The sequence below is a fragment of the Vidua chalybeata genome, chromosome 6 (assembly GCF_026979565.1).
Source record: "Vidua chalybeata isolate OUT-0048 chromosome 6, bVidCha1 merged haplotype, whole genome shotgun sequence".
NCBI classification, from domain to species: domain Eukaryota; kingdom Metazoa; phylum Chordata; class Aves; order Passeriformes; family Viduidae; genus Vidua; species Vidua chalybeata.
Genome location: NC_071535.1, coordinates 25257510 through 25277325, shown reverse-complemented (window position 1 = coordinate 25277325; position 19816 = coordinate 25257510). Strand labels below are relative to the sequence as shown.

General features: G+C 40.1%; 1 protein-coding gene across 1 annotated transcript; it reads left to right on the top strand.

The window, feature by feature from the left end:
• The first annotated feature begins 3174 nt into the window (after positions 1–3174).
• FAM177A1 (family with sequence similarity 177 member A1) lies at positions 3175–19709 on the top strand. Its single transcript, XM_053944603.1, is given in 6 exon segments — positions 3175–3417; positions 3420–3607; positions 7612–7788; positions 14764–14830; positions 16580–16677; positions 17487–19709. Coding segments are annotated over 6 exon segments (816 nt in total). The 5' UTR covers positions 3175–3344; the 3' UTR covers positions 17700–19709.
• Positions 19710–19816: the final 107 nt, after the last annotated feature.

Genomic DNA, 19816 nt, shown 5'->3' with positions numbered 1-19816 from the left:
GGGAATGGCCTGTGTCTTCAGTTCCTTCTAACTGTCCTTTCAGTATGTAATGAGATTGTTTTCTTAGTTTGTTTTTTTTTCTAAAGACTGTTGTAACTCATGTTTGGCATAGATACTATAAGATTAGTTCAGTACCTGAAAATGTGCTGTTGGTGCTCTTCTGTGGAGCATTTTTAGAATGTGGATGTGCTGTGCTCAGGTTTGTACAAGACCTTGCTGTATAGAATTTCATCATTCTTCCCCTATACACAAAGACTCAAGGGACTGAAACAATACAGGTGTGGAGATACCAAACTGTCTCATATGCTGAAGATAATCTTCATAGCAGGCTGCCAGATAAGCAGTTCTTTTGCTCTGGAGGTAATTTCTAATGCGTATTAGGTGGAATTCTGTGCTGGTACTGAACTTTAAAACAGAGTTAGCTGTATTTAACAGAGTGTACTGCCCCAACACAGCTACATGCTGATTTTAATTTCCTATAGCAGTTTAGTATTTCATTTTACTGTGTTGGTTTCAAAAGGGTAGAATCCACAGGCACACTTCAGAAACTAGGTAGACCAAGATGAACCTTGAAATCCAGCATAGATCTTGGCAAATACGGTAAGATCCTTTACCCTTAGGGTAAGAGGGTGTATTATAAATTTTAATATACTGCAGTGTTTAGTGTGTAAATGGACACCTGTTGCTGCTGCCTAGATAAATGCAGTAGTTAAAATAAGTGGGTCCCTCTGTCAGCCAGTTCTCTGAGATGGCAGCTAATGGGGAATATCTAATGTACAAAATTAGACTCTTGCACTAATAAAACATAAGCTATGCTGTAATGTAGCTTATAATGTGAAACTATCTTCTGCTTGATTAATGGTATTTTCAGTATATGGAGAATGCTGAAAAATATTCAAGTATACCATCTACCTAAATGCACTGCGTAGCATTAATCTGCAAAAGGGTCAGTTAATTTGAATCTTTGTATTTTAAATATAACAAAATAGTCTTTGCATATCACCAGCTTGTTGGGGAGCTGTCCTCAGCTTCTGAAGTGGTGTGCTTACTAAAATCCGATTTTTCTTTTCTATAGTATTTTCAGTTCTTGAGCCGTATAAACCAATGCAATATGCAAATCCATGCAGGAAAGAGTATGAAATCTTGGTTTGAAATGCAATCCCTAGGGGAGAGTGGATGGTTAATGCTTTTGATGGAAATCAAACATGAATAGGGATATTGAGGATGAACAGTGAAGCACTGTGCTCCAGGACAGGCTCAGTCAGACTGTCAAGTTACCAGCAATTTAACTCTATTTTCAGCTTGTGCCCTACATTTAGTTTTAACTTTTAGTTCACCATTTCCAAAGCACTAAAACTGCAACCAGATACAAAGAGAGCTGTCACTAGCTGAGTGTTGGCAGAGACAAGGGCAAGTTGAGAATTTCCTTTAAAGAATGCATTTCCTTTAAAGTATAAGATGTGCTATTTCTAAGATATATGCTGGAATGAGCAAAGTGAATATTGCTGTTACCTCAGCAAGCCAGGTGGAAAGTACTTTGGAGCCTGCTTAGAAAAATTGCCTGAGGAGCTCAAGTCTGGAAAAAAAATACATCCATGATGGAGGCACTAAGAACAAGAGTTCACCTGTATAGCAACATGTCTAAATGGATTGGTGACTTTACATGGCCTTTGCCTTTCATAGCTTGATGCAAATAAAACTCTACTGGCAAATGTGTAACAACACTCCCAGCACCACTTTCTTGCATCAGAGTTTTTGTCCTCATCCTCTATGGTATCTCAGAAAAGTCTGCAGAAGAGTTTTGTCTAGCATACAAGAACTGAAGAGCTAGAGTCAAGCAAAATTCACTGGAACTGCTTAGAAGACTGAGATCTGTCTTCCTGTGCATATCTTGCTGAAAGCTGTTGCTGCTGTCAGACAAGCTTTTGTCTGAGCTGTTTGAGCTCAGGCTGCTGCTGAGCAGCCTGCTAAGAGGAAATGGTTATGATGGTCAATAGATAGCTCTGGGATAGAAACTGGACAATTAACTATTAGCACACACAAACAGCTATGGCTTTATTTGTTAACTCTTTACCTTCCCGTAGGACTTTGAACATTAATGTGCTAAATTTATTAAACTTGTCCAGGTTGCAAATGCCAATTGTTCTGGGAGGTGAAAGATTAAGTTCAATATGACTGTACAGCTGCTATTACCACAGCAGAGGTGAAGGAAAGTGGGTTGCTTGGTTGATGATTTAAAGCTGCTCTTGAGGAGCTGTTACTTTATTCCAACCAGTCCTTCACTAAACAGAATGTGTATTCTGTTAAGGGTAAGAAATATTTATGTATCCTAATATTAATTTGTTTCTTTGCAACTTTAAGTGATGTATGTTTGTTGTAATCCCTTAAGCAAATATTCAGCCCCGTACTGTCTAAAATAATACTCTAACCTTTCATTCTGTAAGCTTTCTGTTTCTGTAATCATATGTTGTATGTCAGCCCTTTTCACAAGGGAACATTTTCTCCCTTATGCTAGCATAATCTAAGTCTGGGCTTTTGTCATGGGGTCTGGATTATGCTCTGATAATATGACTAAGAAAGTGTCTAAGAGCCCATATTGTGCTATAGAGTGTAATTTTTTGGAAACTATTCTTAATGATGAAGGATTGAAAGACAGCTCTTGCTGTCATGTAAGTGCATGTTACAGTCATTGGTTCTACCTCCACCCCCACAAAAAAAAAAAAAAAAAAAAAAAAAAAATTAAAACTACTCCCATCTCAATCCCACAAAAAGGATGTTTCAGATGCTTCCACCTCCAGCTGTTTTCACTGGTAGTTGACATTTACTAATGTACAGTTTGCCGGGATCAGCATACACCGGAGGCAGAAGGGCTCTCACCTCTCTCCACGAGCAGCTGAGCAAACCTCCTACATAGCAAACACTTCTCCCACCCTCCTGGGCATGCATGTTGTTTTCTCACCCAGCCTCAGCCCAGGGGCCAGGGCACTCTTGGTCTGCGTTTCTTTCTCGTTCAAGGGTTCGTTCTTTAAAAAGGGCTGAGTTGCCTGAACCAACACTCAATCCTGCAAGGCTGAGCAAGGGTGGTCCTGGGCTAGCAAGCCCCCTAACTACTGTCAAGGAACTCCATCTGCTTCTTAAAATATTATTCTATTGTTTTGCAGGGCTTCACGCTATTTTGGAAGATGATTGTGCTGCCCCAGAACGTGTGCTTTCCCCTCGGTGCAGTGGGGGTAATGTTTCCGCCTCTGTGGCGGTACGGCTGTCCCTGGCAGCCCGGCCGCCTCTGGCCTCTCCCCAGCCTCCCTCCCGGCTCCGGTTAATGCTGGGCTGCGGGGAGAAGCGAGATGACCGAAGCCGGTGTCAGCGGTGCCCCACTCTCTGCCGGGTGGCTGCCGGCTCCTGTGCGCGGCCAGCCTCGGGGGCCGCAAGCACCGCCCCGGCGGGCGGTGTGACGGGCGGTGCCGCCCGGCCGCTCTCGCCTCTCCGGGCCGCGGCGGGCCCGCTGCCGCCCTCCCCCGGCGCCGCGGCGGGCGGGAGGATGGAACAGGGGCTGTCCGCCATCACCCTCTACTGCACGCCCGCCGCCGGCGCCATGGAGCCCGAGCAGGTGAGCGGGGCCGGGCGGCTCTCCGGTCGCTCCGGGCGGGCGGCGGGGCCCGGGCGCAGCCGCTTCCGGAGCGGGGCGAGGCCGCGGCGGGTCCGGCCGGGGCGTGGGTGGTGGCCGCGGCCTGACGTGCCGGGGGTGTGCGGGGTGGGGAGGCCCCGGTTCCCCGCTGTGGCGGCGGGGTGCAGTGGCCCGGCCGCGGGAGAGGAGGTCTGTCTGTCAGCCAGTCTGTCCTTCCGTCCAGCGCGCTGTAATTACAGACAGCGCGGCGGGCACGCGTGGCTCCGGTGTCTCCTGCTCGTCGGCGGACAATGCCTCTGACAGACGAGCCTGATGAATATTAGAGTGAGACAGGTTTCCACTTCCCTCCGTGCTGTCAAGTTGGCGAAGGCGTGGGAGGTGATCAGGGCCAGCAGCTCTTAATTACAGCGCAGCCCGGCGAGCTCGCCTGTCCCTGCCGCGGCCGCTCCTCGCACCGGGCTCGCCTTCGCCCGGGGTGCTGTGGGCGCTGCCGCTGCCCCTTCCCCGGTTATGGTGCCTTTCCAAGGCTTGTTGGGAGGCTGTCTTTTCTAATAGTCGTTCTCCGGCTCTGTCTTTTGTTTCTGAAAGACTTTGTTTAATTTCAGTTGAAACATAAGGGTGGAAAGTAAAACAAGCAATATAAAAAAACCCCAAACCACTCAAGCCTAAACAGTTCCTCCCCTCCGAACCCTAACCAAGAAAATTATAAAAAAAAATCATAAGACAGCCAAGATAACATGGTAGAAATATTTTTCATTAGCTATTACCAGCCTTCTAGTGACTAGCAGTATCTGGTCAGTAGATCTCTGCAAATTGAATTACTCATCTTTCTCACAGAAAGTGGACATCACACATTTTGGCACTTTGGGTCATAAGCTCTTACAAGGATTCCTGTATTTGACAGGTTAAAAGATGCCAAAGTCAGTAGCCTGGCCTCCCTATTTCATTTTACTTTTCTTCTTCTTCTCCTTCATGAAACTTTATGTTATTGCATCACTTAATACTACTTGTGTCAGCTCTCCCAGCTTGCCTGCAGGTGTCCAGGCACGCCTTATCCTTAATTGTAGTTTATTTATTTTGGCATTTGATATGTGGACTAAAATTCTATTGTGCTGGGTATTGTATCAGCACTGTCAAAAGATTCCCTGCTCTCTCTCTGTTTCTGGACAAAGGGTGAGGTAGAGTGGGTGTAAAGAGGGTAAACAAGGAACTTGAGTTTCAAATCCTTGACTGCCTGACGGGCAAGGTTTGTATGTGTGCCATAAAGCCAAGAAAAATTCCAAGAGGACATTTAAAAGAAAGGGGAAGTCGCCTTACAGTGTTTACAGAGTACCTTAAGACTGTTAGCTAGTGTGGCAGAAGCACAAGAGTGACCAGCCTTGGTGTCTAACAGTTTCCAGAATAGAAGCCAAAGTAAATACTTCTGTGACGTGGCCACAAATGCCGTCTTTCAAGACCATATAATGTGTTAGAGAAGGAAGAGCCTGTGGAAGAAAAATGAGGTCAGAAACCTGAGTAAAGCCATGCACTAGAAGAAAGATCTTTATAAAAACTTCCTAAATTGGAAAAGAAGATCACATTTGTAAAGGAAGACCAAAAGTGTAAATTCTCAAACAAGAAATACTGTAGCCTTTGAGCTATAAAGTGAATCTAGCTGATAACGCTAGAATAGGTCTGCATTACCAGAGTTTTGGAAAGATAAAATTTATTGGTGCTGAACTTTCTGCTCGCACCTGGGAGAGTTGCCTTTTATTGCTGTGCAGGTGAAACTTAAAAGGCCAGTGATGACTAAAACCCACACTCAGGTTTGTTGACTAGGTAATAACCAAAACAACAGATGACATGCCTTATTTTATTTAACGATGTAGGTCTTTGAGCCAGATTACGAAGGGAGCCAGATTCGCTGTTCCTTGGTGAATCCTTACTGTCTTGAGCTGCTTCATTTGTCTGAAATGTTGTACCAGTACCAGCTATGTGGAGCTGCTTACTGTAGGTAGTGTGAGTGTGGGATGGGTGTTCAGGGAACTAAAGCTTGCTTTTAAAACTTGAAATATTAAACAACATTTTTTAAAAGTTAAATATTTGAAGCATTTGCACTAAATGAGCCAAAATCAGATGAAGAGATGTGCTTTTAGAGGAACTCTAAGGAGGGGCTCACATTGCTTGCTGTTATCACAGTGATATTTATGATGTGTTTGCAAGAAACAGTGCTCTTCAGTACTGTGCCTAAATATAAAAGCAGTGTCATTGTATGATGCCAATAAAGGAGTGTGGAATGTTCATGAAAAGCTGATTCTGTGGTGCTTTTTGCACAAAAAGATACAGAACCGAGTCACGGGAAGTGGCACTTTTATAATGGCAGCTTTTATAATGGCAGCAAGCAGCTCTCCCTGGGCTCAGGTTGCTTCACTGCTTTCAGCATTTGTATTTTTGTAGCTTTGCTCTGTTCCCAAGACTGATAGCAGAGAGATTGCACTGGGCTCCAGATAGTCAGTTTTGTCCTTCTACATGAAAATGTGATTCTGCCTGAAAATGCAATCCTGCTTCGTCTGAATTACCCCATTGAAAACTTGCTGCTGGATTCTGCTCTGCTCATCCAGGGAAAAGCCTGAAACCTGCCAGCATGGCTGAAGAAGTGCTGGGGGGGCTGAGATGACTTGCAGTTTTGAGAAGCACTGGTACAGGCTCAGAGAGATGATGAATGGGTGCACTCCCTCTCCACACTGTAGAGCTCAGCACGTGATCTCTGCCTGCCCTCCCTCTTCTCTATGGGCATGAGAAGAATCCGTGGCTGGAATGAAGGAAGCAGTTCTGCTCCCCAGGACCCCTTGCTGCCTCTCTTTCCCATGCCCACTGTCTTCCCTGGCTAGCCAAGCCTGCTTGCCTTGCAAAGCTGTGTTGTGTCATCTAGCATGAGAGATGAGGATGGTGATGCTGCCCTTGCAGTGATTAAGGGATGTCTTACAGCTGTGTGATAAAACATGTATTTTTATTTAGAATGTTGAATTGTGCTCTGTGGAGATCATTAGGCTTGCACAGGGAAGAAGTTGGAATGCATTTTATGTAACCTGGATGCTGCACACACTGCACCTGTCATTCCTTATGATACAGTTTCAAATTACATGAACTCATGCATTTTTAAAAACCCTCATGGTACATTAAAAACATGTGGTTGGCATTTCCTAACCTCTGTGGCCTTCTCTACATGACAGAAGTGTTTTCAGCACAGTTTTGTGCATTTGATGCAGTAGCATCTAAAAGCTCTACCAAGATGAAGGCTCTGTTTTGATAGCTGCAATACAAAACCTTACTAAAATTCTCTGCCTGCAGGAGTGACTAGCCTAAAGATTTATTGACTGGCCTTTGAACTAGAAGTACATATTCCTAATGCTTGTGGCCCAAAGACTGCATTGTAGCATTCAGCAGTTGGAGAACACAGCCAGACATTGTACTTCTCACTTTGTATGTTCCTAGCCACAAAACTAAGTGTTGTCTGTTTGTACTAATCATGGTTGCTGATGAAAGCCCACAGGGACAGATTCCTTCCTGCATCTTTTTAAAGCTTAAGGCCTTCTGCTTGGTTGTTCAGTTCTCTTTTGTGTTAGAGGTGTCTGAACTTGCAAAGGGGTGGCTACAGCCTATGAACTACTTGATTAATTTCATTAGATAGTAATTCCAAACCCAACAATAAATATTAAATATTTATTTAATAAATATTGACATTTCTGTGCTTATCAAATTGTTTATTGAAACATGCCCCCCGCCCCCCGAAGAAACCTTTTTGTTACTTTTAGAGAAGGGATCAGTTTTTACATATCTGCAAACAAGAATGTTTCAGTCTTTTACCTACAGGCAAGCTCTTATAAATGTCCATGTAAATGCTAATCAATCTAAAATATTTTAAATATCTCATGAAGTTTGTTAAAGGGGAACTTTCTAGTTCCAGAAGCATGTACTTGAGATAATGATTTTTTTTTCCTTTATAGCAACTTTCAAAGGGAGAAAGTGGCTTTGAGAATGTGGAGCTGGGTGTCATAGGAAAGAAGAAGAAAATTCCAAGGAGGGTTATTCATTTTGCAAGTGGAGAAACAATGGAAGAATATAGCACAGATGAAGAGGAAGATGAACAAGAGAAAAAAGACCTGTTGCCACCTGTAGATCCTGTAGGTATTTTAGTTGATAAATTGCTACTTCTGGTTTACTGGGCAGCTGTAAACATTTTATTCTTAATTTTTTGTGTCACAAATCTGATACAGTCTTTAGTATTATAAATTCTAATAATTTGATTGGCTTAAAGGACTCAGAAATCTGTGGAAAGTGTTACTGGGAAGTTTTGTCCTGGAGTTCTCCTCCACTAAAGTAGCCTTATTAATTAGAAATTAGTTTAATTTTTTCACAGTTCTAGTTTGTCCTCTCCATTTTCCTTTCTACTAATATTTGCCTTGTATCTCCTTGATTTATACTGTTGTTTAAAATAAAATTGCAAGGGGGACATTTTTTTTCCTTATGTTTGTTGACACTGAACATTTAAATCTGTAATTTAGGGTCACCATAACAACAATTTGATAAAATTAAAAGAGTATAGGAGGGAAAGAAACAGATGACTTGCAGAAATAAAGGAAGACTAGTGTAAGTCATGGTACATAACAGATTTTAAAGGACCTGCCCAGTCCACGTAAGTAATGTTCATCTGTATTGTAAGCTGTTGAGATGTTGCTCAGCCTGTGACTGGAGTTTCCTTTTATTCGTCCAGATTCAAGTGAAGTCTCAACAATTAAAGCCAGTAGTGTGCATTGTAGCTTCTAAAATGCATTTTCCTTTTTGTCATTGATTCTGGATCTATATTTAGAGGTAAAATGAAATACATAATCTGTTTTATTCTGTTGACCTGTCTGATAAATTATTTTGTAGTGGTAGTGTGACTGCAAAGCTTACAGCCACACGTGCCAACACTTGCGGCAGCAGCTCTTCCCCTCTGGAGAGGAGTCCCAGGGAAGTCCCAGAGAAGATCCAGATCCTGCTCTTTGTCTCTCCACATGCCCAGTCTCATGTTTCTTTTATGATAACCCCAGAAACTTGTGTCCCAACCTTGTGTCTCTACCCTTCTACAGCAATCCTTGCCTCTCTAAATTGAGTCTGCAGTCCTATTCCCTGCCTGCTGGCCGAGTTCTCTTCTTGGCCCTCTCTGCACTGAGGTGCCTGTACTGAGGTGGAGACTCCCAAACTGGCTGAGTCCTCCTGATGTGCTGCTGTGTGGCCAGACAGCGAGGAGTCATGGCTTTGTGCAGCAGCTCATCCTGCCTGGCTGCACACTGGAGGCAGACACTGGTGTGGAGCTGCTTGTTCCCACAATTCAGAGAAGAGGCCTTGCATGCACAGAAAACAGTGCCCTGCTTTTTACTTGATATTGCTGTTAAAATGATTCCTGCACCATTGTTTGGGAATCCATAATTAAGAAATGTTGTGGTTGAAGCTTTCTATTTACTCTACAGTAGTAGACCCTGTATTTATTAAGATGTGTATCCATCCTGGGAGAGCTTGGCTTTCTTGAAGGGACTGAAGATTTTGACTTTCTGCTTATGCTCTTCTGAAGAAGTGGTGGACCATAAGAGGTTTGCTTTGACTGTCGAGCAGTACCTCTCTTCCCCTCTGTAAAATTAATTTATCTTGAAGAAGAAAAAAGGTGGGTTGAGGACTAAGCTCCAGTGAGATTGTGGGAATTCAGTTGGGATTGGGGGTGCCACAAGTGAAGCTGTTGCAATGCATTTTGTATGGATTGATGGCATTGCCCTCTTTCTTGGTAGGCAGTTATTGTATACAGCAAAAAATAACTTTAGCCTGATAGCAGGTAGGATATTATCAGTATTAAATACACACAAAGTATATAGTTGGAGAAGAGCTGTATTGTAATCACAAACAATGAGTAAGATGTTAAGCTGCTGGGTACTAGGGTGTTTTTTCTTCCTTAAGGATCTTCTCAAATAAAAGCAGGAACTGTGAAACTTACTATTACGGGAATGTTCAGGTATCTTCAGAGTGAGGTCTGTTCCCCACTAGGCAGTCATGTCAGATATCCATGGATGTCTGAGAGATTTTTGTACCCAATTATGATCAGAGAACAAGATGTGTGTAATTTTTTGTGCCATTTCCCGACAGTAGAAGACTTCCATGGTGATGCAGTGATGGAAGGCTCAGAAGCCTTGATGTAGGTGTTGTGAGAGCAGAGACATGCAGGCTGCTGTGCAAATGGACACTTAACTAAAGAGCCCTCAAGTGTGCACAACAGCCAGGAATGCTGCATGATCGTTCCCCTCCTTTCCTCATACAGATTTCTTTTCTGAATACCAAAAAGAATATTGTATGGTGGAGTTAAGATTGCATTATTCTCCTTTTATAGTTTATTAAATCCTTAATTTTGAATACATTTTTTAATAAAAGGACCCCCCAAACCAGAGTAGTCTATTGTGGAGCACACTATGCCTTATTATGTATTGCTTTTACCTTGGACAGAATGAACTTGATTAGAGCAGGGGTTGCCATTAAGTGAGGCTTACTTTATCTCCTGCATGCTTTGTGTATCCCAGCTGAGCCAGACAATTGAAGAAATGTTAGTCCAAGCTGAGCTTTGGTGTTTTAGCCAACAGCTGCTTTTAAAATGTTTTTTTTTTTTTTGGTAGGATTTCTATAAAAGCAATTAAATAGTCAGTTTGCTGAGACCAGCATGTCTAAAACTTGTTATCTCAGTTGGGATACAAAAAAGTATGTTGCAAGTAATAGCTGTTTCTGGACCAGTTTATTTTTAGAAAAAGCACATTTAATATTTTGAATAGAAACTTTCCATCATGAAATTTCAAAGCTCTGCTGGTATTAGCATCCTGGCAGTTTTTAAATGAGTTTAAGGGAAACGAATGTTTTGCTGTGTTGTAAAGAAATGTCTTCAGTAAGTACCTTGGTTTAATTGTGTTTTAGAACTAAGCAGGCAATGCCAATGTGTTTCTTACTAAGCAAAGTAGTATGTATATATCCTGGTAATACCATAACCAGAGCATTTGGTGTGGTGGATTCCTGTTACTCATAACAAAACAATTCTCAAAAAGAACTCGGTTTTAAATTTTCTTTGAAACAACTTCTGGTGTTCTATAGGTCAGCACTCAGTTCATTAACATTGTTGGATGTGGTGTCCATTCTGTTGTGTTTTGTGGTTTTTAATCCAGAACACAGGATATTATTTTTTAGCTAATAGCATTCAGTATTATCTGAATGTTCTCACACTGAAATTCAAATGCCTGAATAGCATAAAGGTATTTTTGATTCTTTTCTCCTAAAATGTAAATATTTGCAGTCTATATGTATATTTTCTTTTGTTTTTTTGTCTACCAAAACTTTATTTTGTATTAATTAAGAAGATAATCCTTCTGTTTATCCCTGAAGGGACACTTGGTGTAAACTCTGCTGCATTCACCTGTTAGATGAGTAGGCAGAAGGTGGAGTGTAAGTCTTCACAGAGGAGCTGTGAGCAACATGACTGTTGGTGTGATAACTTTGGAATCCATCCCAAGAAGACATCTACAACAAAGCTCCAGGAGGGATTTGATTTTATTAACCTTCAATACTCAGACAGATTGAAACACATCCTTGCAGGAAGGTTATCTTGATATCCTGTAGTTAAAAGGGCTTTAACTTCAAATAGCAAAAATTCCTCTCTTGAGGACCATTGAACTGTGGTTTTCTTTTAAGAATTTGAAGATGAAGGAGAAAAATAGTCACTGACCAAGTAATAACTACTCATAATATGGTAGAAGCTCTTGATGGAGGATGGTGTGTTCCTGATCTTGTTTTCACTGGCTTATCTTAGATGCCACAGTTTTACATGGTCTTACACAAAAGAACCTACTATAGCATTGAACAGTCATTGATTAAACTAATTAATAAATTAATTTTATCTTGGCACAGTAAACAATGAAAAAGTACCTATTTGGCTGTGTATATTAACTATTAAATACAGGATTTTGTTTTTCCTAAATCAGGAAATTATTATTTTTCTAATTTTGCCATTTTCTCTGACAAAAACCCTACATACCTTTGAAAGTTTAAGTGTTATTAGGGCTGAAATCTGCCAAAAAGAAATACATATGTGGATTGTTTAGGAACATAGTGCACTCAGAAATTCAAGAGAACATGTATGCTCCCTTCAGCAGCCCCACACTAGGAAACAAAATCATGTTCTGTTACTGAACCAGAGGCCCCTTGGTTTTATCAATGATTAAATTCATTATGTGCATTCCTATTTAAATCAAAATTGTACATTAAGATTTTTTGTCATTTAAAACTCAGTTGTCAAAACCATTATGTTTTCCATTTTAACAAAATAAAGTCAGGATAGCTGAGTAATATAATTAAACATTGTAGAAACATCTACTAAAGACACTGATTGCAGGAGAAATACTATAAACAGTGTATGTGTTTCATACTGTCCCTTGTTTCCTGTCAAGAAATACAATACTGCTGCATCCTTGAGTTGATTAAAGACTGAAGATTAAGGCTTCTCTGGCTGGCCAAAGGAAGCTGACATAAAGTGTCTGGGTATGTGGTTCTGCAGGTCTGTAGGACCTGACTTGGGTATGGTTTTCCAGTTTCCAGCTCAGTGTATTAAAGCTACTTCACTGACAAGGGTTAATTTGATTAATTTGTACTGAGCCATTGCTTAAGAGCCCTGTTCATGTCACTTGAATGGTTCCAGTCTCCCCAGTACCAGTTCTTGCCTCACATCAGCTGTTTCTGCTTCCCTCTCCAAGGTGCTCTAGGAAGGCACCCAAATTTACCCTGAGGAGGTAAGGGGGAATGTGTGGAAAAAGGTGATCCCCTGGATGCATTCCTTTGTTCCTGGTTGTTCCTGGTGGTTTACTCTCCAAACCATCTCCTTTCTCCTCTTGATTTCCTGTGAAGTGGCCTCTCATGATTTTATATTGCCTTTTGAGACACTGGAAAGAAAGTTACTTTTTTAACTGAGCTAAAAAAAAGTTACTTTTTTAACTGAGGAGTCTGGCAAAGCCTTGTTTGTCAGGGATGAGGAAGTGTCTGGTTGGGCTTTGTCAGAAAGCAGAGATTCCCAGGAAGCTGAACTTAGAAGTGCTTTCAGAGTACCAAACTGATTTTTAGCTGTGATGGAGGAAGAGTAGAAATAGAACCTCTGTGTCTGCCGAGCCTCAGCTGTTACCCACATTTGTGTTACCACAAACTTGTTAGAATGTTCTGGGTTTGACTTACTGCTGTCACGCTGAAACTCAGCTTGTCTTTTCACTCTGAAATATTATGGGGCTCTTGTAACTTCTTTCTTACAGCACACAGCAGGTCCTTGTTTGTCCTGTGCCCTGCATGAGTGCTTTTTAACCCTGTCACCTCATCATGAAGGATTGTGCAGAGCCCTGTCAGTGCCATTATTTGCACCTGTGGCAACAAGCTTTTCCAGCACTTTTTTTGACTTCTTCAACTGAACAAACTCCTCGTTAGCCTTTCTGCCAACTGAGCACATAATCAATGAGCTGGAGGTGCTTTTGTGTAAGCAGGATAGCAGCTGGTTTTGCTTACACTTTTACCTTGGCAGGACATTTTCCATATCCACTGCCAAAAATATATAGCATCTGGCTTTTTGTCAGCCTGCCCAACATGAGTTTGTGGCTTGACAGACAATTTCTTGCTGCACTGATTTGTAGAGACTATGCTTGGAAAGCACCAAAGTCTAGTAGCTTGTGTACATATATACTGAGGCTATACCAGATAGTTTCTGTAGCTGTATTATTTACAATAATATTGGTTGTTCCTGTACACATAGCTGTTAAATAAGATCATAGAAAAAGATTACTACCAAACAGTTCTTAGCAGCAAGGTATAAATACTTATGTAGCTGAGTAGAGCTAATGTGTTTTACTTAATAAAAGCTGACACTTTAAATTGCTACTTTACAGAAGAAAGGTACTTCTACAGAGATCTTTTCTGGGGGGAAATATGTATCAAAGAGCTCGCCTGAATACAACAGCCTGTTAACGATAAACATATTTTAGTTCACTGTGAAAGTTGAATTTGCCTTTTCACACACAAGAAAGCCTACAATTTTTTCCCCATTAGCTTGGAATCTGCTTTTCCTCTTTTCCTTTTTACTACACGGATTTGTTTGGTTTTCTTAAAACAGATACAGTCTCTTCCCTTGATGAAAAGCGTAGCCTGTGCACACCCATTATTTTATAATTTATTTAATTAGAAATCTTTAATTTATGATGTATGTATCTATATATCAGATTGTGTGGAATACAATCTGAGATATAGATATCAGGGTTTTTGCTGTAGCTGTGAATACCCCCCCAGTCATGCAAAGAGCAATTCCTTTTGTCTTCCTGGTCAGCCATTCCTAAAAGGTCTGTGTCCCTCCACAGCAGCACTCAGTCCATTCACTGCATCCCTGGGATCCTGACGAGATCCTGCCCCTGAGCTGCACACAGATCTCCAGCTCCTCATGTTTATGTCCCATGTTGTGTGCCCTGGTGTGCAGGCTCTCCAGAGAAACTTCCTCACTCACTTGCAAATGCTTGAGGTGACCCCAGCTAAGCCCTGATTATTCACGTTATTGTAACTCCCCCCTTCCCTCAGGGCTCCTGGTTTTATTTTCCAGGTGTAATTTCAAGGGATAATTCCTATTTGGTTGTAAATGTTTTAAAGCAGCCTCTTCCTCAGAGGTTTGAAGGTTTGGTTTGATTTTAAAGTCTTCTGCAGTTCACTCATTATTGTAATGAGGGACTACTTTGTTACCTCACTCTTCCTCTTGGCCTGATGGAATTCAGAACGTTGTGGAAAGCATTTTCTAGTCAGGGATTGAGTTGGCTGCTTGTCATTTCCCAACTCTGGAAGTGGGAAACAAAAAGCAGTGAAAGAAATTTTCCCAAAGGTAAATCAGAGTTATATCTTATGGTGATACTTTGCTTCACTTGTCTGGTCTATACTTATTTGAAAGCAAAAACATGGTAGTAGCTGGAAAACAGAAAACATTGCAGGTCTTTCTTCTCAAGCCATTTGTGGTTTTGCATGTGTTATTTTGTGCCATGGCCATACAGCTGTACATATTCATACTACTCTTGTTCCTGCAGACAACACTCACGTGGGGACCTTACTTGTGGTTTCACATGCTGCGAGTTGCCACATCAACCTTATCAGGTATTGCTTTATTAATTCTTGGGTAAACTAGAATGGGAATCTTGAAAGTCACAAAGTCATGTTGACAGACTGTAAATCATCTTTGAGTTCTACTTGTTTTTTTCAGAAGTATGAATTGAACTGTATTTAATCTGTGGAGATGTACTCTCCTGCCTTAGGCACTTTTAAATTTTTTTTTTTTTACTTTCAATAAACAATTCTTGCATGGAAGAATGAATAGACAATAGACAGTACTCTGTTGATGAACACTTCCCCCCCTTTTTCTTCATATAGAAATAGATTGACATTGGCAAGGGCATATATTGGTTTTCTAATAGATTTTGTATGGAACCATTTTGTGTGATGTTACCTGAAAAGAATGTTGGCTGGTGTAATTAAACTGACAGTTTTTCTGAAGACAACTAGAAAGTTTCCCAAGAACACATCTAGTTGTGTGCTGTACTATGAACTTCTGAGGTTACAAAATAAACAGGACTGTTGTCAAGGGTCTTAAACTCACTGCACAGACATTTATTTGACTTGGGGACCTCTTAAAATTTTGCCAAGTTTTAAAAATGCTTGTCATAGTTTGTGTTCTTTCCAAGGTAAAGTATCTTTATTGGGTTTTTTCTCACAAATATTATGGAGTTTCTGTCACTGTATACATAATTTTGAATATTTTTATATTTTTTGGCAGTCTGTTGTATTAGTTAACCTATTTATAAACACTTTTTCTCTAATGTACAGGGTAATTATATCCTCGATGCCTCTGTTCTTCATATGCATCTATATCATATATCATATATCATATATCATATATCATATATCATATATATATATCTAAGGGTAGATATTGCTTTTCCTTTTTTTAGAAGTCCTTTATGAATTTGAAGATCAGTCCTTTCTTCTTCAGTTTTGGCTCTTACCTCTGTAATTTGAATTGGTCTTTTGCATAGTACCCGGGATGCCAGGATATCTATAGAATGTGAATATTCATTAAAGCAGTCAATGACTGACTTCTAACTTTTTTTCCCTAAAGATGATTAACTCATTTGCATCCTTGGGGCAGATTTACAATTTGAAGTGCAGAATACTTGATTTCTTGCTTGCCTTTACTCAACCAGTGTTATCTTTAGCAAGCACCATGGTAAAGAAACTGACTGACAGAAGCTTACCTCTGTTCCATACTTTTGACTGTGCCCTACCTGTTTTAGCAAAGTAGCACTGAATGTAGCCTACAGCTTGAAAATTGAGACAGCTGAAACATAAATATTTTATTAATCCATTAGTATGCAACACAGAACATTGTTAAAACTGACTTGAAGTATGCTTATGTCAATAAATACTGTCTAGTTTGCTAGTACCACTAGATTGAACTGCCAGTACAGTTGGTACCCATGTACATTTGTCTAACCTTAATTTTCAGTTAAAGTTCAGCTCAAGGCTTACCCTTCAAGTAATTCCTAGCAAAACAAACTTAGATTCAAAGCTGAAACTAGCAGAATTCAAACACTATCACCATACATATTTTCATTGAATTTCATATTCTCTCCTTTTATTAATTCTTTATCCTAAAGAACAATTATTAGTATATTCAGCTAATAATTGCCTATAAGGAGATCAACCTCACAGATTTTTGTTGTATTTTGTGAGTTAAGTAGGACTACAGAAAACCATTCAGGAAAGATGGTGATAATTTTTATAATGAAACTGCATATAAGATTTTTCTTCTAGATACTATTCCTATTTAAACCTCTCTTTATTTTTTAGTGTGTGATTTCCTGGGGGAAAAGATTGCATCTGTTCTGGGAATAAGCACACCAAAATACCAGTATGCCATTGATGAGTATTACAGAATGAAGAGAGAGGTATGTGTGTGAGCTAGGGTTCTTGCATTCCTCCCAACTTGTCTTCCCTGGTATTCTAAAATATAAAATTTGTATTCTAGCATTAAAATGAAGCTTTAGACCCTCAATTTCAGCTTGCCTCCAGTTTTCATTTGATGCATGATTGATGCTTTCTTATCCATCAGCCTTTTCTCTCCAGCTCATGAGTCTTAGAAACGGGTGGGTCCTGATCTCTGCTCTGTTTCTCTTGTACAATGCATTCTTAAGTCAACACTGTGAGAAAGTTGGATGGACAGTTGCTGAACACTGTAAAAGGGGGCTGCTAGCAATACACTTTCCAACTCTAAAACCCGTTCAACACAGTCTCATGGGTAAATTGAACACAAGGTTACAATTTGTTGTAAAGCATAATGGAACAATACTGATAGGTAGCCAGTGCTGTAGGCAAAAAACCTAACCCTTAATAATCTTCAATTATAAGAGATGGATAACATAGTTAAAGCTTTATTACTTTTTTTTAAATTGAGAGCTGAAAAAGCTTCAGAGGAGGTAGACCTATCACTATTGCTGTTAACTAAAAGTGCTTATCAAGATCTGTGTCTTTTTTCTCTTTGTTGAATGTGGTTTAAGCCTTCACTTTTGGGGATTTTTTTCCCCATAATGGGAGTGGAGTTCTGGAATGTGCCTCATCTTATGATCAACTAGTAACTAGTGTTTTTTAGTGGAACAAATATCCTTACCTTGTAATAGTAACTGGTATGCTCTTATGGAAAGACTTAATCTAAGTAAGTGGTAAATAGTAGCATATGAATCTGGTTATCTCCTTCTAGGAGGAAGAGGAGGAACAGGAAAACAAGATGTCAGAAGAAGCAGAAAGACAGCATCAGGAACGGCAGAACAAGCAACAAGCTGAAGCTCCTGTCCAGACAGACCAGCCTGGAGCAACAGCATGCTCTTCATTTGTGAATGTAAACTTTGAAAATGAGGGAGATTGCCCGCCCACTGCAGAAAATAAACAAGATGTAGTTCCTGTCCCTCCTTAAGTGTAAAGCTCTGTATAATGTAGGAAATAAGAACTGTCAGGTGTCACAATCTGCCTATAAACAGGAAAAAATAGGATATGCTTGTTCAGTGAAATACAACTCCTACTATTCTTATTGATCAGGAGAGAGCTAGGCGATGTCTGTTCAGTCTGTCTGCCTAATAAAGGTTGAGGCATTCTGCCAAATTGGCACTTCAGTTAAAATGAAAATTGCACTACAGACATTTGGTCTAAAATGGAATGTGTGAGCTAATTTCTGTGTGAAGTAGAAATGTCTTTTCTTTGAATTGCTGTGTCTCTAACACCTGTGGATTGCAGAGGCAGTGCTGTTTCCTACTTCTAAAAACCTGATTTGCACATTGTTTGCAGCTCAGCTCTCTATGAATAGATTAATAGGAATTAATATCCTGTAACTCAAAAGTAATTATAATAGTCTTACTCCCCCTGTTTATTGTCACTGTTGTATGCATGTTTTTTTCTCTGTTGTTAACACAAGAGAAAAATATTAGATTTAATGTTAATTAGATTAAAGGGTCCACTGACTTTTTGTTTTTTAAGTTAAAAAATCCCAACTTTCCAGGAGGCTATAAGCACCCTTAAGAACTTACTAACAATTACCAGCACTCTTGGAGGCTAATAGTACTCAGCTGCTCCCTCCAGTGCTGTAGCAAAGTTCAGAATTAAGAGCAGTGTAGAATGTTCTCACTCCAAGCCCAAGAATTAAGAGACCCCTGTGCTTGAATACATGCTCTCAGTGGTCTGGAAAAGAAACTAAAGTCTTGCTGAATTATATTAAGTGCATTGGATACTCTGTGTAGTACCAGTCTAGAACTATGAACTTTTTGGACATCGATTACACACATCTGTGTACTTGAGTAACCTAAACAAACTACATGTTCAATGTTAAATTGCTAGTAAGGGATGTGCCACTGCAAATGGCAGTTAGCACAGAATACATACATAACTAGAAACAACAAAACCACACATACGACTCCTTCTCTTAAATAAATATAATGTGTGTGATACTGCACTTGCAACAACAGAAATTTTTTTTTTTTCTAAATGAACTACAGGTAACTCCACATCTAATACCAATTAAGGCTATTTTACTGCAATGACTGTTGTACCTGTAGCTCATAGAAGGTGAATAGTTTACTTTGCAACAATCAGATGTCATTGCCCCAGTCATTTTCTGTGGACAACTGTTGTAGGTAAAGGAGCAGAGAACCTGCACTAGTTACCATGTAGAATACTATTTCTATCCTTGAGATTTATAAAAAAAAAAAAGTTTAAAGTAGTCCTCAGTGAAATTGGGTTGTTTGGTATCATGATGTGTTCCTGGCCTTGCTCCCACTGCCAACTAAGGAACCTGATGTAACACCACAGGCCAGGTAACTTGGCTCTTAGTTTCTGGAATTAATTACATATTTCAGATGACCCTCTGTCTGAACTAATGTCCTGTACAGCAGAAATTCTTCTTCTCATCTGTCTGTAGCTCTCCAGTACTACAGAAAATCTAAGGAGGAGAATTCAATCGTCAGCTCTAGTCCATCTGTTTTGATACTCCATTCTTTGTCTTTTCTGAATTGTAAGACAGAGGGTGCTGACCACAGTGTAATATCACTCCTTTGCCCTGAATGTCTGCAAGGGAGAGCTTGATTCAACACATGGGGAATACATGGAAAACCAGCTTGTTAGGAGTTCTTATAGCATCAAAGAAAGAAAACGTCTGATAACTTGAGTAATACCTTGACAGCTGAGGGATACTTTGCTTTTCTTCCAATAAATTCATGTCAGTTGGTTTTTTTTTACCTCCTTTCCCTACTGTTTGTTGCATAACAAATGCTCTCACTGCCTTCTTTGTATAAAATACTGTATTACTCACTGTGCCTTAACTTAATCTTTCCTTTTTTTGCAAACTGTATGAAAGTAGTTACTTTCATATTGGTTTAATTTTTCTGTAAATGCATTAATTGGTTATTTTATATTTAATATAATTTTTGAACTGGAAGTTGGCTATGGATTTTCCTTTACAACTGTGTGGTCTTTGAAACTTTTATGCCTGTACACAGGTGCGTGTGCCTGTTTACTGTTTTCATCTTTACTAAGTCACACATG